Genomic DNA, 27,697 nt, shown 5'->3' on the forward strand with positions numbered 1-27,697 from the left:
CTTTTTGCCTACTGAGCAGGGCTGTTCCCCTTGCCCACCCGGATTGAGGGCTCTTCCACCCTTATGTGCACGTTCACTTCTCCTAACTCATGGTTGAATTGCCTGCGCTGCCACCTGCAAGGGGTTAACTTTTCTGGCAAAAAAGGAAGATCGCCCCTATTTCTGTCCTTGATTAAGATTTCCAGACTTCTGGTGTTTGGATAAGAGGAGGCGGGGAGCCAGGGGCGCAAGTCCTGATTTTTGTCTCTCCATCACAGCCCTGCTGTGTGCGCCGCTCACCTTTACTTGTTTTTTCCTCCTCTGTGTCGAAGGACGTCCACTCCTCCAGGGGCCCCCTTCGATCTCGCCTCCTCTCTAGCGGTCCACCGCTCTCCTCTCCTTCTGGGTTCCCTGTTTCCGTGTGTTCCGTGGATATCTTCTCATTGGAGGTGCTCTTCAATCATACTTTGTCTCTGCGGCGGCTTCTCCCTCTTTTCCGGTTCTACTCCTGCAGGGTTCGCGGAGCTGTTTCGCAGATGTAAGCCGGTTCTTCTAGCAGCTGCTTGCCACTCTTGGGCCGCTCCTTTTGCCGGGGTCCGCTCCTCTCCTTCGTTTTCCCCCTAGGTACATACAATTATTTTTGTTCTGCAAGGGTGGCTATTTCGACCCTTTCAAATATTCGCACCCGGGGAGGGAATCGAGTGAAATGTCTTAGAATCTTTGTTGGGGGCAGAAAAGTGTCAGTTACGGTGCTCTCCTGTCGGCGGCCATCTTGGAACCCTAGAGAAATAAAGTTTTTTTTAAAGTGAGTGTTTTTTTCTTTTACTGAGGATTCCCAGCCTGACGGGGTTTATTCATGAGCATGTGAATATATGCCAAACCCATGCTGAAGAGCAATAGTTACAGATAAGTAACTTCAAACTTACTCTCCTATTTGATGAAGACTGGTATCCACATTAGCTCCTGCATGACATTCAGGTCTACGGTTTCTGACCATCTTACCCTGCACTTGGAGAACTCTTCACTGGCACACACTCAGAATGACTGTTAGCGATTTGTTTGGATTGTGTACAGTGACAGTTTCTTCTGCTGAAGGTGTTACTGAACTCTAACCACATAGAGCCCTAACCTTATTGCCTATATCTCTCTTTTCTACAATTTATTAGCATTCAAAACTCAAAGTATAATTGCATTATTTTTTTTAACTAAACTTCGACACAAAATACTGTGGAGCGGGGGTCTGCAACCATTGGTTTTCCCAATGTGTATACAATTCCCATTATACATTGCGTATTGAGGAGAGTTGTAGTCCAAAAGATCTGGCGATCCAAACCTTTCAGATTCGTGTGCTTGGTTGCCATTGGGAGTCACAGCTGGCAATAGGATTAACTAACTGAAAAACATTTTCATTAAGTTGATACTAGTTCCTTTTCAAATGGAGTTTAGACATTTATTCTGTTCTTTAATTTTTGGAAGTTGCCGCGTTTACGTAGGTACAATTGGCTTAATCCATTCCCTTAAACCTGCTCTGTGATTACAGGTGATAGTTATTCACAAATGCAACAGTATGCTCTAGTGCATATTAAGTCATTTTCTGGCAAGTGTTCAAGATGCTGATTTTTAGCTCGGCATTTGTAGTGCTTCTACATGGGAAGTACTTCTGTCTGAATGGCTCCTGTGAGTTAAGTTGCTCACTGACCTGCTTTACTTCGTTTACATGATACTGCACTTATGCAACTCAATTTGGATGTGCTGATCTACAGTAATGGTGGTAAAGGAGGCTCTACTAGTCCTTGTAAATGAGTGAGCATGTATCCTTCTACTGCCTTTTTGTTTCCAAAGTCACATCATTTGCTTGTCTTAAACTTTGCTTTTAGTGTTGGTCTACTTTGTGTTAAGGCTTTAGTCAATAACTACAATCACTGGTTTGTAAAGCGCTTACTTAAATGTTTCTGCCATAGACTGATATTGCTCTGACAAATCTGTTTTAAGTGTTATAATGTTTAATTTATCTTTTTTTAGGTGGCTTCACAGCGAATTAACTCGGTAGACCTCTCTTGCTGCAGCCTGGAGCATCTTCCTTCCAACCTGTTCTACAGCCAAGACCTCACTCATCTCAACCTGAAGCAGAACTTCTTAAGGCAGAGCCCATCTTCACCAAATGGAGAACTTGCAGAACTGCAGAGGTAAGGCAAATAGACATTTGCGTGTCCACTAGATCATTCCTCTGCAGCTGCTGAGCAGTAGAAATTCCATAGGTTATGTAACAAATATATACGTGATACATCCATAGTCGCCAAGTGACTTCCTGTCATGTATCCTGCCTTCAACCTAGCCAATCATTTTTGATGAAATGTCTTTCAGGAAAAAACAGAAAAATGAATGTTATGCCATTAGTTTTGAAGCTTAATTTTATAAGGTGCACTCAAGATAATTTTGAAATGAAATGTAATCCTATATGAGCCATTGTTCTATATACGAGAGGATCTCTCCCTATCTGTAACTTAACAGATGCAAGAACCATGTGATTAATCCCACCTGAGCCTCTCCACTCAAATTACACCAATATGGCGTGATAAAAATAATGTTGAATCTTGAATGTGGGATGTATGTGTGAGTAAAGAGTAGTCCTTTACCAGGAATCCTCTTCCTCCAACTATCCACTAGACCTGTATGTTTAGAAGATCCCGCAACCACCCCTTGAATAGTTGGAGAGGGGCCATCTGGGTCAGTGATTGAAATGCCCAGTTCAGATAGTTTACCCCCAAGCCCAGTTCTTGGGAGATTGTAATACCTTTTAAAATAAGGCATTTTTCTTGTTTGGTGTATATAGTGATGCTGCTAAGAGGGGGACATCACAAAGCACCCTCTTGGCCGTGATGTTTCTGTCCTCAGAATCCGATAAGATATGAATGGAGGCAAACTGAAAATTCCTATGATATATTGTAACTTCTTCCCTCTTAAATGTATGTGTGAAAGGTCTTTGTTACAGCTGTTCCGTTCTGAGTTTCTTGAAAGCAGACTATTTGAAGTTGTGGATCCATTACCTTTTTAAATAACCTGCATCTTTTAATTACATATTTAGTTCACAAACATTAAATTACCAGACTTTAGCTGTGTTAGTATAGTAGATATTACAAATGGATTGTGTCTTCCAACGTATTCCTCATCTTTGACATGTAATGTCCAGCTTCGGCTGCTTTGGAAAAGTTTTTCGGCAGAGGGTGATCTGCGTCGATGGCGTAGAGTTAATGTCCCTCGAAGGCCTCCGTCGAGGATGTCGTCATCGGAGGTTATAAGTTGCATGCGCGGCGCCCGTTGGCCTCAGTTCTGTTTTTACCATCCTCGTGCAGCAGCAATGCCCATAAACACGGGCCTGACAGTACTCGGCCTTGGTGGAACGAAAGCAGGTTGGGAGGGCGACAAGGAATACGTTGGAGGAACATCCAGTCAAAAGAACGTTACCAATTGGTAAGGAACTTGTTCTTCGAATGCATTGGGTCCTCCAAGGTATTCCTCCTCTTTGACAGACTCCGGAGCAGTATCCATGATTGGAGGAGGGTGAAGAATTTATGCATTAAGAATTTTTAAAGGGCAGAGTAAAGTACTGCCTTACCAAAAGTGACATTTTGAGCTTGGGAAGAATCCAGAGAATAATGCTTTGTAAACGTGTGCATTGATGACCACTTTGCAGCATCACAGATGTTCTTAATAAGGACCCCCTTTGAAGGACTGTCGACGTAGCCATGCCCCTGGTGAAATTAGCCCGTAAACGCTCCAGAGGGTCTTTGCCTGCCAGTCTGTAGCGTTCAGATATGGGGAGGATGATCCATCTAGACAAGGTCTTTTTGGAAACAGCCTGGCCTAGCTTGTGTCCTGTATACACTATAAAGAGCTGTTCGTCCACTCGCTCAACTTTGACATTCTGAAAATGTAAAAGCTTAATGCTCTCCTAGGATCCAACCTATGGAGCCTTTCCTCTTCCCTACCAGGATGAGGTGGAGGATAGAAGGCCGGTAGCACAATTTCCGACTTAAATGGAAGTCCGAAACTACCTTAGGCAAGAAGGAGGGTTTTATCCTGAACACAACCATGTTCTTGTGGAGTATAGTAAAGGGTGGCTTGGAACAAAGTGCCTGCAATTCGCTCACTCTACGGGCTGTTATAGCAACCAATAGTATTGTCTTAAAGGTTAACAACCTTAACGGACATGTGTGCAAATGTTCAAATGGAGCACACATCAGAAATTTTAAAACCAGGTTGAGGTCCCAAACCGGAACCTGAAAAGGTGATGGAGGGAACACATTTGTGAGCCCTTTTAGAAATTGAGTCACCAACGGGATCTTGAAATAGGAGCATTCTTCTGATGAGCGCTTAAAGATTGAGAGCGCTGCCATGTAGCCCTTGATGGTGCCAACCTGAAGACCTTCATGTGCTTATGAAAGCAAAAATGATTTTTAAAAAACGGACCTGTATACTGCACAGGATCAACATTCCTTTCGCTGCACCAGTCGCAAAACATTCCAACAGCAACGATAGCGATTTTGTTGCTTGTCTTCTGGCCGAAAGCAACACCTCCATTACGTCATCCGGGAGGTCCTAATCAATGTATCGCAGCCTTTCAGAAACCATGAAGGTTGAGAGTCTTGGCCTCTGGATGGAGAACTCAACCCTCCTCTCGCAAGAGAAGGTCATCTCTTCGTGGAAGAAGATCCGGAGGGCATAGGGACATGTCCAGAAGGTCCGAGTACCACTTCCTCCTGGCCCAATTCGGGGCAATTAGGATCATGTGTGTCCTGAACCTTCTCAGGAACGAGGAACATCCAGTCAAAAGAACGTTGGCAGTTGGTAAGTAACTTGTTCATCTAAATCAACATTAACAATATGTAACATAAGTATACCTTGTGAACCAAGTGCGACACTCTTGTTAAAATGAGAACCAGTGCTGACATATGGCATTCATTTTTTTTTTTTCCAAGCTGTATTTATCATTTGCTTAATCACAATTCAGAGCAAGCTTCTGGACTTCAATCGACAAACCAAAATTTCATCCAATAACTGTAATAAAGTGCCACCAGTACAAACTCAAAGTGCCGAAGAATCTGTTGTGTGGATACAATGCTCCTTGGATCTCAAGAATTTACATAAGGAGCCAGGCTTCATAGAAGGTTTGGTATGAGTCAGTGAGGATCGCTGTTATTTTTTCCAGTGCTACCAGTCTCCACACTCTGACCCACCACTGCACAACTATCGGGCCTTCAACTAGCTTCCATGATATAGCTAGTGTTAGTCTGGATGCCACCAGGAGTTGTGTTATCACCCATGCTGACTGGACTCGCAGTGGGTATGCAGCGTCGTTGAATGAGTCCCCTAAAACAGTTACTCCTGGGTCTAATGGGAGATCAATACCCTAAGATCTCTTATGTGCGAGAGTATCTCATTCCAATACAATTGGGATCGGGGTCAAGTCCACCATAAATGTCCCAGTGTTCCCATCTTCCCACATCGCCTCCAACACCTGTCTGAGATCCCAGAGTTTATTTCGTGCAGTCGACTGGCAGACACATACCACCTACATAGAATTGTATACCCACATTCCTTAATTGCTCTGCATTGAGACACCTTGTGAGTTCTTTCCCATATGTGAGACCAGGATTCTGGCTTGATATCAATTCCCAGTTCAGTCTCCCACATCAGAATATAAGGTGGGATATTCTCAGATGGGTCAAGCGGCCTATAAAAGGTGGATATACGCTTTGAACTGAGACCCTCTGACAATGTCGACTCAGTCCCTTTAGGTTCCCTTGTCCCCCTACCCGTAACGTCGCTGTTTATGACAGAGCAGCAAATTTGCCTATACCGGAACCTTTCCCTTTCATCAACAGCAAATCTGGCCTCGCACGTTTCAAAGGCCAGGTGGGCTGAATCCGCATACTATGGCATTCATTTTTTTTTTTAAATCAAATTTTATTAGGTTTCGCGCCTGTGTTACAACAATGCAGAGCATATTTAAACATGAATAAACAGGAAACCAGTTATAACCCCTCGCCCCCCACCCCTTCACACACCCCCCAAACCCCTACCAGTTCAAGTTCTCAATAATTGCGTATTTGACGGGTTCAGAAAAGAGCATAGCAAAGTCTATATGTTGTGCACTTGGCACGTCGAAGTCATGGGCCGAGCTTTGAAGGGCTCGGAGTTGGACCAGTGAACGCTGGCCTGAGGCCCCCAGAGGGTTGTTCTCCGGGTCCAGAGCCTAAGATTACACTGTGCTGCCGTATTTTTCGAAGGGGAGCCGTATTTCCTCGATGTTGGATCTAGATTCGTCAAGTAAATGCGTGAGGAATTCCATGTCGTAAATGGCCCGTACCTTGGTTACCCATGCTTTTTCCCCAGACATTCCGGGGTTCTTCCATTTTTGTGCCAGGCAGCACCTGGCCGCCACCAACAAGACCTGGAGCATGTGGTCATGGGTATTTTCATGATCGTCCCCAATGTCCATTCCGAAAAGGAGAAGCCAGGGGCAGGAAGGCTGCTCCACCCCATCTATCCCCTTAATCCATGTCAAAACCTCCTCCCAGTACTTTTGGACCACCGGGCATCTCCACCACATGTGAATATAATCCCCCCCCTTTCGGTCCTACACTTCCAGCAATGTGGATCGTACCCCGGCCTCGTTCTAGCAATCCTCTGCGGGGGGTAGTGCCAGCGATGCAATACCTTGAGGGCCTGGTGGCGATACTGGAGTGAGGCCGTGGAGCGGTTGGCCCACCTACACATCTCCCTCCACCTCTCGTCGTCGATCTCCTCACCCAGGTCCTTTCCCCATTGTGTGCGTGCAGGTGGGAGGACTCGCGGGACAGAAAAGAAGAAGAGCTTGTAGAGGCGGGGTATTATTCTCTTGGAGCCCCTTGCCGAAAGGAGGAGTTTTTCAAAGTCTGTAAGGTCTCTCCTGAGGGTGTCCCCCCAGGATGGGTCGGTCAGGACTCCCTTAAGCTGGAGATAGCGAAAGGGGGACAGGGTGCCTATCCCCAGGGCCTCCTCCAGATCTTTCAGGGGTAAGAGAGCCCCCACCCAGAGGTGACCAGTCCTGCTAAGGCCTGCCTCGAACCAAGTCTGGTTCCGCTATCTTGGCCAGGAAGGGGGGGGGGCCCAAATGCAGCTTAAGGGGGAGGGCCAGGTTGTGAGCCAGCGGTAGTAACCCCCTTCCTCTTTCCATAGGGACCACAACACTTTTAGGACTGGGTGATACAGGACACTTCTGGGGATCTTTTTCCTCGGGACCCAGAGCCATTCCTCTATGGTGATGGGCGCGAGAGGCCCGTTGTCCATGGCTACCCATTGTTTTTTCGTCCCCGGGGCAAAGTGGTCGACCAGGACCCTCAGTTGGGAGGCCCTATGGTATGTTTCAAGGTCAGGGTATCCCACCCCTCCATCCTCCTTCGGTCTGGTCAGCACCTCGTAGGAGATTCTGCGTTTCTTCCCTGACCAGAGAAAGTTGAGGAGGACTCGCTTCGTTTCTTTGAAAAACGTTTTGGGGATCAGCACCGGGAGCATTTGGAAAATAAATAAAAACTTGGGAAGGATTACCATTTTTATGAGGTTGAGACGTGCCATCCAGGAGAGCCCCGACCCGGACCATCACTCTGTCTTTCCGAATTGCTGACCAGAGGGGCGGGAAATTGGCCGGATATAGGCCCTCGGGGTCACGGGTGACCTGGACTCCAAGGTACCGGAATCCGTCGTCTCTCAGCCTGAAGGGGAGCCCGTTAACAAAGGTCATCTCTGAGTCTGGTAAATTACCCCCTACGAACGCCACCGATTTCTCCAGATTAACTTTGTACCCCGATAGGTCCCCATAGCGCGAGAGGCCCTGCAGCATTCGGGGGACTGTTTGGGATGGATTTGTGATATAGAGCAGTGCATCGTCAGCAAAAAGCAGACTTTGCACTGCATCTCTCCGACCTGTACTCCCCTGATGGCCACATCGTTGCGGATCGAGATTGCCCATGGTTCCATCACCAGCGCGTAAATTAGGGGGGACAAAGGACATCCCTGCCGTGTACCATGCTCGAGGGGGAATGTCCTCGACTCGGTCCCATTTGCCACCACTCTAGCGGAGAGGGAGGAGTAGAGCGCGGAGATCCAACCCAGCCACCTCGGGCCCATACCCAGGGTCGTGAATACCTCCCTCATAAAGGCCCAGCTGACCCTGTCAAAGGCCTTCTCCGCGTCAAGGGCCAGTAGAAGCGCGCCTTCGTTGCGGACCCTTCTCGAGGCAAGCACATGGAGCGTCTTCCGCATATTATCAGAACCCTGCCTGTTCAAGACAAATCCCGCTTGGTCGGGGTGTACCAGGCGCGGGAAGCAGCCCTCAAGTCTGGTGGCCAGGATTCTGGCAAAGATCTTAGCGTCCAGATTGAGGAGTGAGATGGGTCTATAAGACCCACATTCCGTCTGGTCTTTGCCGGGTTTGGGTATCACAGTGATGAGGGCCTGCAAAAATGTCGGTGGGATGGACTCCCGGTTCCTGATCTGGTTAAACAATTTGGCCAGGGGCTTCAGCAGGACGGGTTGGGTCCGTTTGTAAAAGTCGGCTGTGTAGCCATCTTCCCCCGGTGCCTTTCCCACCTTCAGTCTTCTGATGGCGCCCTCCTCCTCCGATATCTCTCTCTCTAGGACCTCTAGCTCCACATCGGACAGCCTAGGCAGAGGGTGTTCTGCCAGGTAGGCGCGGATGTCCTCCAGTGATTCGCCTGCCTTTTTGGAATTGTTTGCTATAATAGTCAGCGACAGACTCCACTATTTCCTTGCGGCCCCCGTGAATCCCGTCCACTCAATCCCTGAGACGAGTGACTCCCCTCTCAACCCTGCAGCCCGAGCCCTCTGCGCCTGTAGGGTCCCCACCTTATCTCCCCGTTCGTAGTACCTCCTGCTTAGTGCATCACATTTTCTTGATGACTTCCCCTATGAGGACCGTATGGAGTTCCTGTCTTTTGCCCTGCATCTTCCCCAGGAGAGCCCCTCGATCCACCCCCGGGTGGCCCAGTCTGGCTCGCAGAGCGCCCAACTCTACGCAGAGTTTACCCTCGATTAGGCCTCTCTCCCGTTTACGTCTCGAACCCTCCGCTACGAGAAGGCCCCTGAAAGTGGCTTTTGCGGCATCCCACACCATGGACATATCTGTCTCGCCGGTGTAGTTTGTCTCAAAATAGGCCAGCATTTCCTGCCTCATGAAATCACGAAATACTGGGTCCCTGAGGAGTGTATCATTGCAATGCCATCGGGAAGATCTTGGGGAGATGGGCAGTGACCAATTCGCTATGAGGAGTTCGGGGTCTGACCAAGTTATGGCTTCCACCTTCGGCTGTTGTGCCACCCCGTTCCCCTCTTCCGAGATTAACAAAAGGTAGATTCTGGTGTAGGTGCAGTGCGGGGGCGAAAAAAAGGTGCACCCACCCTGGTTCGGGTTTGCTGTTCGCCAGATGTCCACCCAGTAGTGCTCTCTGAGGAGGGCCTGCAGGGCCAGATTGTCCTTGGAGATGCCCCTGGGTGTCCTCCCTTTCGCGGACCACCAGTCCAGCCTCAGGTCCATTATGAGGTTGAAGCCCCACCCCCCCCGTTTCATGGCTCCCTCTGCCCACTCGTCCATGACATGAAAGACCTGGGTGAGAAAGTGTATTTGTTTTGAGTTGGGCGCGTATAGAGTGGCCAGGGTAACGCGCTCTCCCTCACAGGTTCCCTTAATGCCCAAAAAACGACCACCAAAACCCCTCTTGGTTTCTATGTCTGTGAGATGAAACGCCTTGCTCAGGAGGATTCCCACCCCTTCCTTCTTAGAACTTCTGTGGGAGGCCCAGTAATTGCACCCGATGTCTTTCCCCTTGATCTCAGATTCCCTGCCTTGCCTGTAATGTGTCTCCTGTAGGAAAAGAACCGTTAAGTGTTGCTTACGGAACATGTTGCTCGTAAGAGATCTCTTATTCTGGAAGTTAAGGCCCTTGACGTTCAACGTGCCTATCTTTGCTTCAATCATTGTCATTTTTCGTTACGCGCACTGAAATCGCCTCTAAGTGTCTGCTACTTGGAGCCCGTTGTAAAAAAAGTGTCCATAGTTTGAGCTGGTTTTCCCTTTCCCCTCAAGCCCCACGGGGGGCAACCCCCCCTCCCTCCCCTCCCCCCTTTACCCGTTTTGTGGGGTGTTCGCCGCCGGGTCCCCGGGTGGGGATGTGACTGGCAACGAACCACCAGGGTCGCTTCCCTGGCCCCGGGAAAACATTTTCTTAGGTGTAGCGCTTTCCAACCTGTCTCTCTTCGTTAAGTACCGGCCCTTTCTGATCCGCGGTGGGGAACTGGCTGTAGCGACTCCCGAGCCAGGCCCCCCCCCCCCGGCCCTGATACCTGTTTGTGTCTCCTTTGCCCCTGGCGGGGCGTATCACGACATGAGGCCTGGAGAGGCGCCAGCCGTTGTCCGTGTGGAGTCGCTGTGCAACTTCCTATGAAACCATACAACAGCCTCGAAATGGGCAACACTTCAACCCTGACCGAAGTTGATTAAACAAAGAACTCCCCACAGGTCATGGGGCAAAAACACTATGAACGGTGGGCTCCATGAATCGTCGCGTGCTCCCGTGGGGTGTGGATCAGGCCTTCTGTACAGAAAGGCGAGCCTTGTTTGCTGCTCGTACGCTCATATAGGATCTCCTCTGTCTGTGGGTGGATGTTTGGTTTTTCGGAATTTACGTAAGCCTTTGACCTTTAGCTTCCCCTGGGAGAGGTCTGGGCCCCGAGGGGCACGAGGGCGGTCTCTGTTGGTTTCGTTCCGATTTTCTGATGGTCCCGCAATGTTGCCTGTGAGATCCTCGGTGGCCCTTCGGATTTCCGCCTCCGTGACTAGTTTGTACCTCTGGGCCTGCCATTCAAATGCTAGGTGGAATGGGTGGCCCCAGCGATAGCGTGTCCCCTTTTCTTGTAGCCACCTGGTGATGGTGCCGCATTTCTTTCGCATCTGGAGAGTGAGGGACGAGAGATCCTGGTAAATCGTCACCCTGGAGTTACCATGATGAATGTCCTGTAGGGTTCTAGCCCTCTCCAACACCCTAGCCTTGTCCTTAGAGTAGTGAAATCTTGCCAGAACTGAGCGTGGACCTCTATTCCCCCCCACCGCTCCCCCGGCCGGCCCGATGGACTCTATCAAGAGCAGGAGAGTCTCCCCCGAGTCCAACCCCAGGACAATCCTGATGATGTCTTGGATTTTGCTTTGAAGTCCAACCGGGGTCTCTCCCTCCGTCTCCTCAAGGCCAAAAATTCTCAAGTTGTTTCTCCTCTCCCGGTTCTCCATGTCGTCGACCTTGAGCCGGAGGTCGTCCTCGCGGCTGTGCAGTTCCTGAAATCTAGTTTCCATTTGTGCCTCGAGAATGTCCGTCGATGCCTGGTTGCACTCGACCCCTTCTACCCGATCCTCCAGCGTTGAAACCTTGGCCGTGAGGTCCGCCAACTTGGCCCCCATGTCTGTCCTCATACCCCTAATCTCTTCTAGGATCGTTTTGATGTTGCTCTGTATGGCATTCATGTCCGGGGGTTGCGAGGCTGCAGGGCCGGTCTCCATTTCGAGGGACCCAGGCATGTATTGGTATTGCGCAAGGGTCTCCCTCCAGTTCATTGGGTATCGATCGCACCAAGCTATAGGGTTCTCCTGAGGTGTCTGCCGGGATGGCCCAGATGCGCTCCCGCGACGGCCTGAGCCTTCTCCGGTGGTCGGGTGGGTGTCTCTGCCACTAATCCGGAGCCTCATGGGGGCTGTGGGGAGGTAGGCTGTTGGGGCGGTGGTCAGGTGCGGAAACGTGGGCCGTAAAGATGGTTCCGCGGTGCGCCGCCGCGTCGGCTCGGGCACAGACAAAAAACTGGTGGTGAGAGCGGTAGGTGTGGCGGTTGTGCCCCCGTATCCCCAATGATGGATGGGCCGGTCGCCGGCGGCCTTTGGAACTTCTCAGAAGGCCCGCCTGGCGTTGGGCCCTGTGTGTTGGTCGCACGGGCCGTTACTCCTCTGTGGTGGGGTCAGATGACCCGCCGCATCCGGCGTGGGGACTCCTCTGAGATGTCCGAAGAGGCAGGGGCTGTCAGCCGTGTGGCCCAAGCTGCTGAAGGGGATCTCCGCAGGGGCCGTCCGAGCCGTCGAGAGGACCTCAGGCCTTGGTGCACGAGTCAGAGCAGGTGGGGAATTCGACTCCTCCCACCGCTACGCAGCTAGGCGATGTGCGTCTCCCATCCGGGGCCTTCCCTCAGGCGCAGGGGGGGTCGCTGTTCACAGGTCGTTATCTCGGGAACGGGGGCATCTCCGAAGTCCGGACCAGCTTCTGGGTAGTCCACAGCGGTTCCCCTTCTCAAGGATCGCTGATAGATGGGGTTAAAAAGCACTTGAGGCATGTTTTTCCGTGAGTTTCCCAGGGCCACGCGGGGAGCTTGAGATTCAGGCGGCCATCTTGCCCGCGCCCCCTGGTGGCCTCCATGGCATTCATTTTAATGGACAAATCCCTTGGTCTCCCCCTGCTGTCTTAACCTCCACGGCAAAACGAGAGTCATCAAAATACCCATATAGCATACCAGATGAAGATACTCATCCTCCAGGGCTCGGAAAACAGCCTGACCCCCAACACCAACACAGTAATTTAATGATATTAAATACATTCTATATTAAGTCAGTAGAAGATAAAAAAACAACTTGCATGCATTATAATCTTGGATTAGAAGTATGTAGTGTGAATGCAGTTATGTTTTGAACTGGTACCAACCAAATATTTTGAGCCTATGTTTTGTCCATTAGTGTCTTATAATTAAAAGCAAACATCCTGGAGAATAATCAGCCAAAGACGTCTGTCAATAAATGGGTAAATCGAGGTTGAATTGCAGGTACAGGGCTTGTCTGGCTTCTACTTTTCTTAGTTTTCCATGAGGTTGCTTCTGCAATTGATGATCCAGCAGTATTTTCGAGGGGATTGAGCCCTCAGACGTATTCCATATCTATGACGGTAATCACCACAGCTGTGCTGCTTCGGAAAATCTTTCGGCGTCTGCGTCCTGCGTCGATGACGTCAATACGCCGCCCTCGAGGACCTCCTCCGACGGCCAACGTCACTGGATGTTATAAGTAGGACGGACAACGCCGTAGCCTCAGTTCCATTTTATCCGCGAACGTGTTCGCTTCGGGAATCTCGGCGCGCCTCGACTCTTTGGAGTTTCTGTTGTTTCTCGGTTCTTCGAACCTGTTGGTTTTGTGAAGTTTCTTGTTTGTGAAGGATGTCTACCTAGTCTTCCACCCCGCGTCCAGGATTTAAGAAGTGCAGGGATTGTGGGTCCAAGATGTCGGTTACGGACTCGCACGACGCCTGCCTCTGGTGCCTCGGGGAGGCCCATGACACGGATGACTTGTGTCGACCGCCAGTCGCTCACGTCTAAAGCCTTGTGGGAGGGCAAGAAGTTATCGGTAGGTAAGGAGTCTAAGCCACGGAAGTCGAGGTCTGCTGGGCTTTCGACGGACGATTCGAGAGGCGACTCTCCACGTCGTCGTAAGTCCAGTGGGTCTCGGTCCCGGAGTCGGTCCCGCCACTCCTCTGCCTCTTCGAGGCACTCCCGGAAGCGCCGTCATCGGTCGCCTTCCCCGTCCTCTTCTGAGGACTCCGCCCGTCGGCGGGTCGCTTACCCTACTAAGCAGGCGACGCCGGAGGAATGGGCTTCCTTCGGGAAGAAAATGTTAGCGATTCTCGAATCGCAGGGCACCGGTCCGTCAGCGCCTCAGTGGGGTCGGTCGAGAGACACCGCTCGCGGGCCTTTGGGCTCGGGTGGTCGGCACGATTCGCGGGAGAGGTCCCGCTCGGACAAGGGGAATCGTTCTCGTCATGCCCGGTCCAGGTCCCGGTCCTCGACACGCTCGAGACCGTGTGAACCTGTGATGTCTTCGAGGAAGACGTGGACACCGGTGGCGCCGAGGTCATCGACTGACTCTTTCGAGGCCCCGCCTCTGAAGAAGTCATCGGCGCCCAGGCTGTCGAAAGGCACGCTCGGGGCTCCGGCCTCGAGGCCTGTGTCGATGCCATCGATGCTGTCGGCGCTGCGTTCGGCGCCGATTCACTCGATGCCCTCAACGCCTATCGAGGCTGTCGACAGGGGTACCCCGAGGCTCGGTGGAACCCCCTAGAAAGGCTCTGGCCAAGGTCAAGCATGGCTTTGGTTCACATTCTGTGCCTTCTTACTGCCATCTTGAGTTTATTTCAGAGGTGGATGAGGGCTCTGATGATGGCATGGTTCCTAATACGGTGCCAGACGAGATTCTCTCGGGCCATAGCCAATTTGAGGACCTGAGGCAGTCCCTGCACGATGCTAGTGGGCTGGACACCTCTCCGGAGGTGGAGTTTTGTAGGCCTGAGCCTGGCACTCATGCCGACTCCTCGTACCGGCGCCTTATGTCGAGGGTCACGGAGTACTTGGGATGGTCTGCTCCCCCGGGGGAGTTTCTTCAGGATGACCTTACAGATATCCTCGACCTTGGTCCACCAACTGATCCGGTACTGCCGTTTCATATGGCTCTACAGAGGAGTTGGCCTGCTCCAGAGAGTCTCCCGGCAGTGGGTAAGTCTTTGCCGCGAAAATACCGCCCAGCCAGTAGCGACCCCTGCTACTTGTCCAAGCACCCCACTCCGGAGAGTTTGGTGGTGCAGGCGGCTACGGCCCCAGAAAAGCAGGCGTCGTATCCTACCATCCCTCCTGATAGGGACGACAAGCGTTTTGACGGCTGGGCGAAGTAAGTGTTTTCTTCAGGGGGTATGGCGCTTCAGGCGGCCAACTCCGTATGTGCCTTGTCACGTTTCACGCACACTCTGTGGAACTGTTTCCTTAGCGGCTGAACATATTTCCGAAGGGGACAAACTGGATGGTTTCCTTGCCATGGTTCAGGATGGCAAGGATGCCATGTGAGGCTGTTCAGTCGGGTTTGGACATGGCAGATTGCGTCAGCCGGTCCATGGCGGCGAGCACTGTGATACGCAGGTTTGGGTGGTTGCGGAAGTCGGGATTTGCTCCTGATGTGCAGGCCCGGCTCCTCAATATGCCCTTTGATGGGGGAACATCTTTTTGGCAGCTAGGCTGGCGAGAGCCTTGAGAGGTTGCAGACCTCAAAAGCTGCAGCGAAGTCGGTGGGCGCTGCAGTTCGACACCCTCCGCCTTTTCGTCCTAGGGGACAGCAATGGAGGGGAGGTTCCTTTTTGTTATTACTCATCCTTTGGTAAAGCGAGAGGAGCTGCCAGTCAAAGGGGCCACCGTAGGAGTGCCAGAGGTGGAAAACAAGGTACTCGAGGTGCCAAGGCCTCTCGGGCTGTTGCCTCTTTGCCCTCAGGCAACGCCACAGCCGCTTCAGCTCAGTCATGAGGCCATGTACCATGGTTCGCCGGTTGGGGGAAGGCTGGCGCAGCATCTTGCAGAGTGGCGCGCCATTACTTCAGATGTGTGGGTTCTGGAGATCATAACACAGGGCTACTGTCTTCCTTCCCGGCAGAGGCCTCAAAGAGAGATTCCCCAGTGGATTGTCTTGAAGAGTCCGGATCCGCTCCTTGCGTAGGAAATTAAATCCCTGCTGGAGAAAGGCGCCATAGAACTGGTGCCTGTAGTGGAGAGGAACAAGGTATGGTATTCCCCTTATTTTTTGATTTCCAAGAAAGACGGGGGATTGAGACCCATCATGGACTTGCGCGTTTTGAAGAAACTCCTCAGGAAGGACAAGTCCAAGATGGTTACTCTCTCTCAAGTCCTCCAGGCCCTTCAACTTCAGGACTGGTTGGTGTCTCTCGACCACAAGGACGCTTATTTTCATGTGCCGATACATCCAAAGCACAATAAGTACCTGAGGTTCGTGGTTGGCGACTCTCACTTTGTTTCAGGTCCCGCCGTTCGGATTGACCTCCGTCCTGAGGGTCTTCACCAAGCTCATGGCAGTGGTGGCAGCGCACCTCAGGAAAGGGGATTCACGTCTACCCCTACCTGGACGATTGGTTGATCAGGGCGCGCTCTCCCGAGCAAGTCCTGGATCATCTGTCAGTCACCTGCCACTCCCTCCACAAGCTGGGCTTCTACCTCAACTTAAAGAAGTCCCATTTGACACCAAGTCAGAGGCTCCAGTACATCGGAGCAGTGCTCGACACATCCCTGGGGCAGTGTTTTCCTCCCCAGGTGAGGGCTCATCGCATTCAGCAGATGGTGAACAAGTTTCAGCTTGCTCAGAGTCTCCCAGCGTTCGAGTTCTTGAGATTGCTCTGCCTCATGGCATCCTGCATTCTTCTGGTGCCGGAGGCCAGGTTGCGGATGAGATCTTTGCAATGGGCACTCAAGCTCCAGTGGTCTTAGTCCTCCGGCAGGACGTCTGACCCTGTTCAGATGCCGTCCTCGGTCGGCCAGGACCTTCTGCGGTGGGCCGTCGAAGACAATCTGATGAAGGGGGCTCCATTTTGGCTACCCTGGCCGGAGGTGACAATCGGGATGGGGAGCACATGCCAACGAGTTGACAGTCAGCGGTCGTTGGTCTCCGTCGGAGTCCAGACTCAATATCAATCTGTTGGAGCTGAGGGCCGTCAGGCTAGCCCTGAAGGCTTTTCTGCCGACTGTGCGAGGGAAGAATGTCCTGATCCTGACGGACAACACCGTGGCCATGCACTAACTCAACAAAATGGGGGGGGGGCAGTGTCACTTCCTCTGTGCAGGGAGGCAATGCAGCTCTGGTTCTGGGCAATCCAGCAGGAAGTTTCGATCACGGCAGTTCATCTGGCTGGAGACGAAAATGAGACGGCAGATGCTCTGAGCAGGCATAGCGCGATCTCTCACGAGTGGGAGTTGGCTCAGGAGATTCTCCTGGAGATCTTCGCCCTTTGGGGGACCCCTCAAGTGGATCTCTTCGCCTCCAGTGTCAACCGCAGGTGCGAGAGGTTCTGCTTGCGGGCATTTCCTCCGAAAGGAGCCTTAGATGTGTTCGTGGTGGAGTGGTCATTCCCACTGCTGTGCCAGTTTCCTCCAGTCCCCGTCATTCCGCAAGTGCTGCGGAGGTTACGGAGGTTCGGTTCCCGGATGATCCTCATTGCTCTGGCGTGGGCCCAGAGGACGTGCTACCCGGACCTTCTCAACTTGTCCATCTGCCCTACACGTCGTCTTCCCTACCGAGACAATCTGCTCTCACGGCAGGGGGATCAGGTTCTCCATCCAGAGGTCAGATCCCTCAACCTTCACGCTTGGTTTCTGAAAGGTTGAGGTATAAGGATTGGGACCTCCCTGAAGACGTGATGGAGGTGTTGCTCACGGCCAGACGGCCAGCAACAAAGTCCCTGTACTGTTGGCGTAAGTTCTGTGACTGGTGCAGGGTGAAGAATGTGGATCCTTTTTCATGTGACATTCCTGTAGTTCTGTCTTTTTTTTTCTTTGGCCCACAGGGGCCTGCACGTGGGTACCGTTAAGTTACCTGGCGGCGCTGTCCATATTTAAGCGCTCGTCTGAAGTGTTCCTATTTTAAAATTCCTTTAATTTCTCAGTTTCTGAAAGGGCTCAATAATGTGTTCCCTCCGTCACCTTTCCAGGTGCCAGGTTTCGATTTGAACCTTGTTATCAAGTTTCTGATGGGTGCTCCGTTTGAGCCTGTGCATTCATGCCCTTTGAGACTGTTAACTCTTAAAACTGTATTTTTTTGGCAGAGTGAGTGTGTTACAGGCACTTTCAGTTAAGCCACCTTTCACTGTGTTTCATAAGGACAGGGTTGTCCTTAGTGTTTGTCCTTCCTTTCTTCCGAAAGTGGTGTCGGAATTTCATTTAGGCCAGAAGGTTTTTCTTCCGGCGTTTTATCCTCCTCCACATCCTGGTAAGGAAGAGGAGAGAGGCTCCATAGGCTTGATCCTAGGAGAGCGTTAAGCTTTTATATTTCACGCATGTACCAGGTCAGAGTGGACGATCAACTCTTCATTGGTTACGCTGGAAAGCGTTTGGGACAAGCTGTGACGAAACACTGTCTCGCTGGATTATTTTGACTATCTCCGAGTGTTACCGGTTGGCGGGTAAGGACCCACTGGTCGGCTTACGGGCCCATTCTACCAGGGGTGTGGCTGCCTCTACTGTCCTACAGAGGGGTGTTCCTATTCGTAATATCTGTGATGCAGCCACCTGGGCTTCGGTACATACTTTTGTACGCCACTACTCCCTCGATTCCATCCGGGGGCAGGATCTGGCCTTTGGCAAGGCGGTCCTTTACTCCGCAATTTGATTGAGCATTCTAAATTTCTGTTTTCTAAATTCTTTTCCCACCTCCTTGCATTGGTACTGCTTTGGGAGTCTGTCATAGATATGGATTACGTCGGAGGACCCAATCCCCTCGAAGAACAAGTTACTCTCTTACCTGGTAATGTTCTTTCGATGGGATGGTGTGACGACGTATTCCATATCGCTCCCTCCCTACCTTCCCCGCTACAGAATTTCTTATGCGATTGCAGCTTACGTTTCCGCAAGGCTTTGTGTGGTCAGACTGGCAGAAGACTGGTGCCACACGTTCTGGGTAAAAAACTACAACTGAGGCTACGGTCGTCGTGCGTCCTACTTATAACATCCAGTGATGTCGGCCGTCGTAGGAGGTCCTCTAGGGCGGCGTATCGACGTCATTGACGCAGTACGCATACACCGAAAGATTTTCCGAAGCAACACACCTGTGGTGATTACTGTCATAGATATGGAATACGTCGTCGGACCATCCCATCGAAAGAACGTTACCAGGTAAGAGAGTAACTTGTTCTTCTCTGAAATCCTTCTCCTGTGCCGCGATGTGGAGTTGGGGGGGGGGGGGGGGCGGCGTCTGTGCTTCAGCAGTCTCAGGCCGTCCTTAGTAATTGTCAAATTGTGACAATGAAATCTTGACATTAAACAACGAGAAAGTCCACCAGAAGCAAACCTTTTTGGAGTTCATGATGTCTGTGACCGGTCTGATATCTCGCATTTTCGCTGGTGAACTTGATGAAAAATCTTGAAACAGAACCAAATGACTTGCAAATGTAATCCCACATTTCCCGTTGCCTGCCACCAGTATTTGTTCTTTGCTTCCGATATCATGAGGCTTCACATGCACATTTGTAGGGGGTGCCAGACATCTTTTTTAAGGTAGCCTAATTGGTGCACCCAGTCAGTGTTTATTTTCCCAGAAAGCTGTCAAATAATTCTCTGGTAAAATGTCTGGTATCCTCTCCCTCTGCTCCTTGCTTCATGTACATTACACAGGTGTTCTCTTCACATGATCTGTTCTCAAGATCTTCTGGAGAAATTTGTACTTATTTGCATTTATAAAACGCTTTTGCCAAAGCCCTGTACATCTTAAACAGTACAGAATCATGTAATCAATGCACAAAAATCTCCCCACAAAGAAAAATCCATTTGAGAGGGCCGAGAGAAGGTGGTATTTAAGAAGAGTACAACAAATCTGGAGAGAGGGGCAGAATGGTAGGCAGTGGAAGAGTTCCAACATTTAGGTGCTAGGAGAGAGCGCGGAAATGAGGGGGAGACCAGGAGGGGCAGGAGTAGTAATGAAGAATTAAGATTGCAAATGTGGTGTGCGAGAAAGGAGCTCTAAAGAAATACAAGCAGAGAGAGGCGTGAGAGCATGGATACATTTGTAGACAATGGTGAGGAAGAGTCAAAAGGCAGGAGGAATGGATAACTGGGAGCAATGGAGGTGTGCCGTCAGTGAGAAATGAGGCAGATGGTGAAATTGTAGGCGGAGGGAGGGGGGTAAGGTAAGACATAGGAAGGCCAAACAGCAGAGCAGTAGTCAAGACAAAAAAAATGAGATGAAAGGAGGAGTTCCACTTCCCCTTAAGTTTACTAGGAGTGCTCCGGAGCATTGATAGGATATTCATGGACTTCCTTTCGGGAAAGGGTAATAAGCCAAAATTTTCACGATTTATTTTGGTGCGTAGAGTTAAAGATGGGGGCTTTGGTTATCCGGTGTTGGAGAATTATTGTAGGGGCTTTTTTTTAAAGAAGGCTTCTTATTATTTTGAGGAGGGGCGGGGGATCAGACCCATATTGGCTTTCAATGCAAAGGGAACTGCTACATCTCCGGATTGTTTATATTCTTATGGGAGGTTGGCGAATTCTGGTACTAAATTGGAGGCTCTAGTGGTTTCAAAGTCAGTGTTGGTTGCTTGGATTCTGGGGTGTGGAAAATCCTTGTATTTGTATGATTCGGCGTCTATTTGGCTCAACCAAATTAATTTCTATTAATTAGAAATTAAAAATAAAATGCTTAATTGGAGGGGCTGGGCTAATAGGGGCATTCTGAAGATAGAGGACGTATGGAGGGAGGGGAGGATGGTTCCGTTTGAAGAATTAGCTAATTGTTATGGTCTGCATAACAGGGAGGCGGGTAGTTATGGGCTTTTAGAGCAATTGCTAAAAGAAAGGTTGCAAATGTTGACTGAACATTTGAGTGGTAGTCCTCAGATTTGTGAGATCTTCGCTACATCTCCAAAGGCAGTTTCTACATATGTTAAGTTGATGCCTTTGCAGGACTGTATGGAGAATTTCTGGGATCAGTTGCGAATGAAATGGGTGTCTGAATTGGGAACTGATCTTTATGAAAATTTGTGGGATAATAGCTGGAGGGCTTCAGTGAGGGCCAAAGTAGATTTAAATCTGAGGTATATTCAACGTCTTTTTTAGGCCGTATTTATTGGACACCGGTGAGAATGAAGGAGAGAGGCTTGGCTGATGTAGATTTGTGCTGGGGGTGTGGAGGCTTGAGAGGGGCCTATCTACATATGCTCTGGGAGTGTAGTAGAGTGCTAGACCTTTGGAGAGAGGTTTTGGATTGCATCGATATGGTAACTAGTATGACATTGCCTCATACTTTTCGATCAGTGATTTTCCTTTCAACTGATAGTCGAAATGTGGAGTTGTGGGATTGTTCAGAATGGATTGATAGGGCGTTGTTGATGGCCATAAAACAAATAATGAAGGTGTGGAAGTCCAGGAACAAGCCGCATTGCGAGAATTTGGTGTCAAATATGCGGACGCTCTCTTGGTATGAGAAAACTCAGGCAATTCGGCAACATAAGGAAACTGAGTACAAGGACAGATGGGGTCATTTGGTGATCTATTTGGATAATGTGTAGGCTTTGGTTTATTTTTTGCGGGATTTTGAGGTTGGGGGGGTTGGTAGGGGCGTATGTTTTGTACCGTTTTCTTTTTTCTGTGTTTTTGTGTTGTCATGTCTTGTTATGGGAAAGGAGGGTGGGAATATTTTCTGATGTCTTTCTGAAATGCTGTTAACTTAGTAGTAATTTACATTTTATTGAACTACTGTATATGGAGTATTCTTTCACTTGTTCCCATTCTGATATTACTCAGTTGTATTGTTTTCTGTATATATATATATCAAATAAATTCGGTTAAAAAAAACAGTACTTAATGTATTTTCCTTGCTCGTTTAGCAAAGCGACAAATGTCTCTGCCGTGCTCTTGTTCCCTTTCCAAATAAGAAAGACATTGTCTATGTATCGCTTCCATAGACTGATGTTGTCTTTTATATGGATTCGTGTCCGCATATAATGTTCTTATCGAGCATCCCCACATACAGATTTGCTACATTTAGTGGTATTGTGGCAACCATTGCTGTACCGTGTATTTGCTTGTAGAAGTGATCTTGGAACATGAAATCGTTCTCTTTTAGAGCCATATACAAACACCACAAAATGAAGGAATTTGGGACTTCCCCTTCAGGACGCTTAGAAATAAGCAGTTCCTCTATCATCTCTAGACTGGCATCCTGAGGGTTCATGGTGCACAGTGAGATGACATCCAGACCTATCAGAAGTTCATTCAGGGGGGTCAAAGGGAATACCTTCTACTAGGTTAATCACAGCTGTCATATCTTGTACATACGACTGCATCTCTCTCGCATATGGTATCCACAAACTGAGAAAGTGGTTCGGGTACAGAGTCCACTCCTGACACGATTTGGTCTGTAAGCGGGCTTGAGTAAAGTTTACCTTAGGCAGAACATTACATTTGGGGATTCTTGGATTCGCTTTAATAAGGAAGTCTGACTCTTGTCTACTAATCCAACCCCTGTGTCTGGCTTTGTTCACTTTCCCTTTGATGATAGATTGAAGATGGTTTGTAGGATCTTCCACTAGCTCTCTGGTAATACATCGCATCTTGAATCTGCCTGAGGCATTCTTGTACATAATCTGTCCTGTGAATCAGGGCGATAGCCCCACTTTTGTCTGATCTCTGTATTATGATCTGAGTTGTTGTTTAAATTATCAATTGCCTCAGTTTCGTTTTTAGACATGTTCACAAATGTATTGAACTTCATTTGCTGTTCCTATTTTGTAATGTCAGTTAGTACCTTATTCTAAAAAATCTGGGCGTCAGCTGAATGAGAGCTACTAGGTTGCATAAAGGTGAACTTATTCCTAAGCCATGACTCCTTGTCTTCACCTGTAAAACGAGTAACTTGAACCGATAGTTTGTTTAACATCTGTGGACCACCTCTTGTATGGCACTCAAAATCTTTAGTTCTGGATTCTTCTCCCGAGGTCTCTTCCCCCGAGCTAAACGATGTATTCCCAAATCGAACTCTTCTTCCTCCTACTCCTCATCTGGCCTGTCCTGCATTATCTCTAAATTGGAACCCATTTTTTTTGTAGGTGAAGGCTTTTTCATTGCTAAAATTCTAAAATTTGCCAGATCTTTATTCATTCTTCAAAATATGCTCTAACAGTTTACTCCTTGACTCATTCATCTTTTTTAGGATTTCTTCTTATTTTGCTTTAAAGTTTTCAAATGGGACTAGTTGTTTGATTTCTTCTTTTAACTTAAGTTCTATAATTATTTTTTCCGACATCCCTTTCACAGTGTCGATAATTCAAATTGTCCACTCCCTGCCACATTTATTTGAGATATAACTCCACTGAAGAATGAATTACTTATGAAGGAATTATCAACTCTCCCTTTCCCCTCCTCCTTCACTCTCCCCCTACCCTGCTAACACCTTCTTCTGCCTTATTGACTGGCTGCCTGGCTCCCTCTGAGTACTACAGGGCCCCAGCCCCCCCTCCTCCTTTTAGTCCCCCACCCCCGTCCCTTCACTTACCTGCATTCCCTGCCACTTGACCTCTGGCCTCCCCTTAGCACTTGCACTTCGCCCCTTCACCCTTTCCCTTAGCACTTTGTTTTTGCGCAGACTGTCTGTCCCCCCCCCCTCACCCCACCACCCCATCACACTTCTTGTTCTGCAATTCTATGATCCGAATGTCACAAGGCCTAGTAGGACAGTTATTCTATCTTCCTCCCTTGCCCCTTCCCCACACCACCTTTTGTCTTGTGGCGCCTTGAAACACCACCTGTTCTATAGGCGCCTTACAAATGTCCAATAAATAAAATAAATAAGGAACAACATAGGTTCGTTTTTCACCACCAATCCTTGTTGTAAGGTTCTGTTCCTTGTATATTCCAGCAACACTGTACCGTGTAACTCAGTTCTAATACATTTTTATTTTTGTTGTGTTCATCCCAATTGCCCAGGTTGGTTCTATTACCTCCAAAGAGTGAGGTTTAACTAGTGGCTCTGCGGCTGTGTCACACACTCAGTCTGGCCAACAGACCTCTTCCAGGCCGGCCGAGAGCCCACTCCACCAGACCCATTGCAGCACTAACAGTGTTTCTCTCTGGTGTTCCCCTGCTCAACATCTGCAGGGCTGCTACCTGGAGGTCCATCCACACCTTCACTAGATTCTGCTGTGTTGACAGGGATTCCAGGGAGGATTCCCAGTCGGCCAGACGGTGCTATGCAACCTGTTTGAGACGAGTCTGTTCAAGGGGGTAAGTGTATTGCTTCTATTGAGCCTTGACACCTAACGTGGTTGTGTAATGTACTTCTGTGTAATCGTATTCATGAGCATGTGAATCCATGCAAGACCCCCATGCTGGGGAAGGAAAATTGTTACTTACATGTGACTCCTGTTCTCCAGCATGGGTCTTGCATGAATTCAAATGCAAACCTTTCCTCCTTCCTCTGTAGCTCTTCTTGATTCATACTGCCACTTTACGGGCTCTACCAAATCTGAAGATGGCCACCAGGGGTGGAACATAGGAGGACGAGCATCATTGGCTGGGGGCAGTATGACCCAAAGGACAATGATTGGTTATAGCGGAGACCAGCAGTTTTCAGTCTAAAGCGAAACGGTTTTCTTTTTTGCAGAGGATTCCCAGCCTGACTGGGAGTATTGATGAGCATGTGAATCCATGCAAGACCCATGCTGGAAAACAGGAGTTACAGGTAAGTAACTTGTTCCTTCTCTCTAGTCCATGTTGGCCATTTTGGTTTGTAATTTTTTTTTTTCCCAGTTCAGAAACTGTAAACCCACAGTTTCTCAACTTGGATAAAAATCTGTTAGCTCGCCGGGATGCTAATGGCAATAAAACCAACCGGCAATGCCCTGCCTCCTGTTAAAGCCCTTGATTTGCTCAGGCTTCTAACTGGCCTGGGCATAATCCAGCACATTAAAGCCGCTGCTTGTTGGGGTTCATTGCTTAAAGAGGACCCTCATACATCGCTTAACACAAGTGAGACTTGTTTGATCCTGCAAGAAATGCTGAATGTTCGATCAAATGTTCAATACCAAAGTGAGCGTGAATTCTGTTCATGTAACAACACGAAATGCAAAATACGAATATTCAACAAACTAAGATCCAATTTCAATGTATTTAAAAGAAATGTCACCTAAATGAAATAATTCAAACATCTAAAATTAATCAAATATTAAATATAGATTTAAACTCTTTCTATGATAGCCGGCATGCTCTGCGGACGTAAGCAGTATGCTCGCGTTATTCCCATTTCAAAATGGCTGGTAAATCATTCAGTATTTAACTAATATCCATAATGCACAGTGTTGTAGTGTTCGATTTATGAATATTTTCATAATTCGTATTTAAGCGTAAATGTATATATAGATAGCTAATACTACGGAAATCGGTAGCTAAGGATTCTCATCAGATCTGTCTTCTTAGGGACCAACAGAGTATTCCTATCTTTTTGTGTTCCAACAGCAATTTATAAATGCAATACATAAAGCCTAGGAACCGGCTTTATCACTCGGGCAAATTAAATAACAAAACATAAATACTACAGGTGATGTTCAGACAATATAGATGCTAAATGCAAAACATAATAGGTACAGCAATTTGTTACACACAGAAAAAACGTGACTGGGTGTTAGTATGATGGTGATCTTTTCTACTTTTTGTCAGGACACTGTTGTTGATAGTGGGGTCTTATCCTATTCTGAAGAGCACCGAATAAGTGAAGTTTTCTTATTCATATTGTCGACATGTGTTTCGGCTCCCGATCTGTGTTACACTGTATTCGCGTATACAAAGTGATTGTGGAGCCATCTTCAGGACATGCAATTCATTTTTGTTTGACATTAGTCAGAGCGTTTCCCCGTTGGTTATGTGACCTACAATACATAAAACAGTACAGTTGTTTGTCTACAGGTTCTTGAGACTCAACGCATGGCTTTCTTATGTCTGATTGTAATCCAGAGAAAAGGAGACAACCTTAAAATAGGGCAGCTGCAGTAGTGTACTTATAAAGGCGATACTTTCCGGTCCTGGGTACTCGGATGCCAAATTTTCTCTAAGTTTGGGCGGTTATGTCTAGCTCCTATAGGCAAATATGAAGACATATAAGTTGTCTAAGTTCCCCTGTTTAAACGGGTCATCCTCAAGCTTTGTAAATCGTAAATGATCCAATAGTAAGGGTCCTACCATATTTGGGCTCCCGTGAGGGATAACTATCATTGGACGGAGATTTCTGGTTTTCTTGCTACTTTAATTGATCACGAAGGCTTCTGTTCTGTAATAACAGACATGAGTAAAGTCACGTATTTGATCCTTTCATTGTATTGCAGCATGAGCCACAGATACATGAACTGGTGCTGCTCAGGTGACAGACAGAGGGTGTGTAATTCATAATTGCCATATAGTGCGTCAGCGCAGGCTTCGTTAGCAGATACGTAACAAAAGGTGCCCATAAGAATTGAAACAACCACGCAAAGTGTAATCACTTGCTATGACAGGGACTAGTAAGAATAGGTTGTGAGGTGCCAGTCATGCAGAGGTTACTGGGCATGGGTGCCGCTGGTGAGCTAGTCCGTGAACATTTGAAACAATAATTGTGTATGCAATCGCATGCTTCACGAGTGAGACAGTAGAAGTGGGGGAAGGATCGCATGCCTCTTGGTCAAATTATCAAAAAAGAGGAATAAGGCTTACCGTTTGCTTTCCCGCCGCTTAGAAAAAAAATGATGACCGGCCGTATTGATGCAGGCGAGTTATTATTGCCACAAGTGGGACGAGAGCTTGCCACAAATAGACTCTGCCCCAAATCCCCTAAAATACAGCTTTGAAGATAAAAGGGTGTCAGGCTGCATCCTGAAAAAGATCTGAACGCAGCAGATAATGCAGTCCGGATAGTAGCTGAGGGTACCATCATTAAGCACTTCACTTCAGGCAGAAGCTATAAGGCGCAGACTTGGAAAATATGCGCACCAAGCCCTGTTATGAAAACGAGACCTGGAGATCGCGTTGCAAAATGTATCGGCGTAGTCAGGGCAACTGGCCCTTCGCTGTCGGCATGAATTGACAGGATGGAATTCTGAGTGAATGTGATCGCATGCCATGGAAGTGAGAAAATGGAGGGGAGCGATCTCATCCCTCGGGGTACAGTTATTAAAGGACTTATCAACAAGGCTTATTTGTTTCCGTGCTGATAAGAGAAACACAGGAGACCGCCTCTATTGACACTTAAGGCAACAGCTACACGGCGTAACCTTGGCCACTGGGCGCACCGAGCATGGTATTGAGACTGAGGCATGGGTAGCGAGTTGTATATCAGCGTTGTCTGGGCAACTGGCCCTTCGCCTTCGGAATAGATTGACGAGAATTCATTCTGATGGTTACGGTAGTGTTTCTTATCCACATCTGTGTTCTGGTATCTTTCGTAATATTGGATTAATGTATTAACGGGGCATGCTGTGCATACCAGCCCAGACTCATGTTTGTGTGGCAATGGTGTTCATACAGTTTTTTATGAAAAATTCCTTCAACAAAAAAATGTTCACTTTTTTTTTCCAACAAGTTTTTTATGCAGTCTTCCAAACCAATTGTCATGACATTATATTTATGTATGCATATAATTTGATATGTGCGAGACTTACTGTTGCTGGATGTACAAATAGAAGTAAAGCCAAACCTAGTTGGCAAAACATGCAAAGGTCAAACATTGTGAACATTAGTCAATAGTTGCACGATAGTGTATATGTGGCCGTCCAGTGCCTCGCTGGGATGGAATGTCCCCCTCGTCTGAATAGATGGCATGGCACATGTGGGTTGGATGGACATGGCGTGTGGAAACAATCTGTGTCTAAAGTCTTCCACACTTGAGCCTGGACCCCTGACAAAAAAATACATTTGTGGAAGTACCCATTAGATGATCGTGGAGGGACCCTCCAGCGATGGCAGCATTTACCACCTAAGTGACGCGGAGGGCGATCGGGACCAGACGGTTTCCAGCGTGCAAGCTCTACACTCCAACAGGCATGCTGGCAGTCCTGCTACGGAGACGACACCCGGCGGCTCAAGC

The 27,697-nt window shown here is 48.6% G+C and overlaps 1 protein-coding gene across 1 annotated transcript in view; it reads left to right on the forward strand.

Annotated features, from left to right (window-relative positions):
• PHLPP1 (PH domain and leucine rich repeat protein phosphatase 1) overlaps positions 1-27,697 on the forward strand; it is a 1,441,444-nt gene that overhangs the window by 526,015 nt on the left and 887,732 nt on the right. The window contains exon 4 of the mRNA XM_069613677.1: positions 2,002-2,165. Within this exon, the coding sequence (XP_069469778.1) occupies positions 2,002-2,165 (164 nt within the window). The remainder of the gene's footprint in view (positions 1-2,001; positions 2,166-27,697) is intronic.

Source organism: Ambystoma mexicanum, chromosome 5p, assembly GCF_040938575.1.
Source record: "Ambystoma mexicanum isolate Mex_15411 chromosome 5p, UKY_AmexF1_1, whole genome shotgun sequence".
NCBI lineage: Eukaryota > Metazoa > Chordata > Amphibia > Caudata > Ambystomatidae > Ambystoma > Ambystoma mexicanum.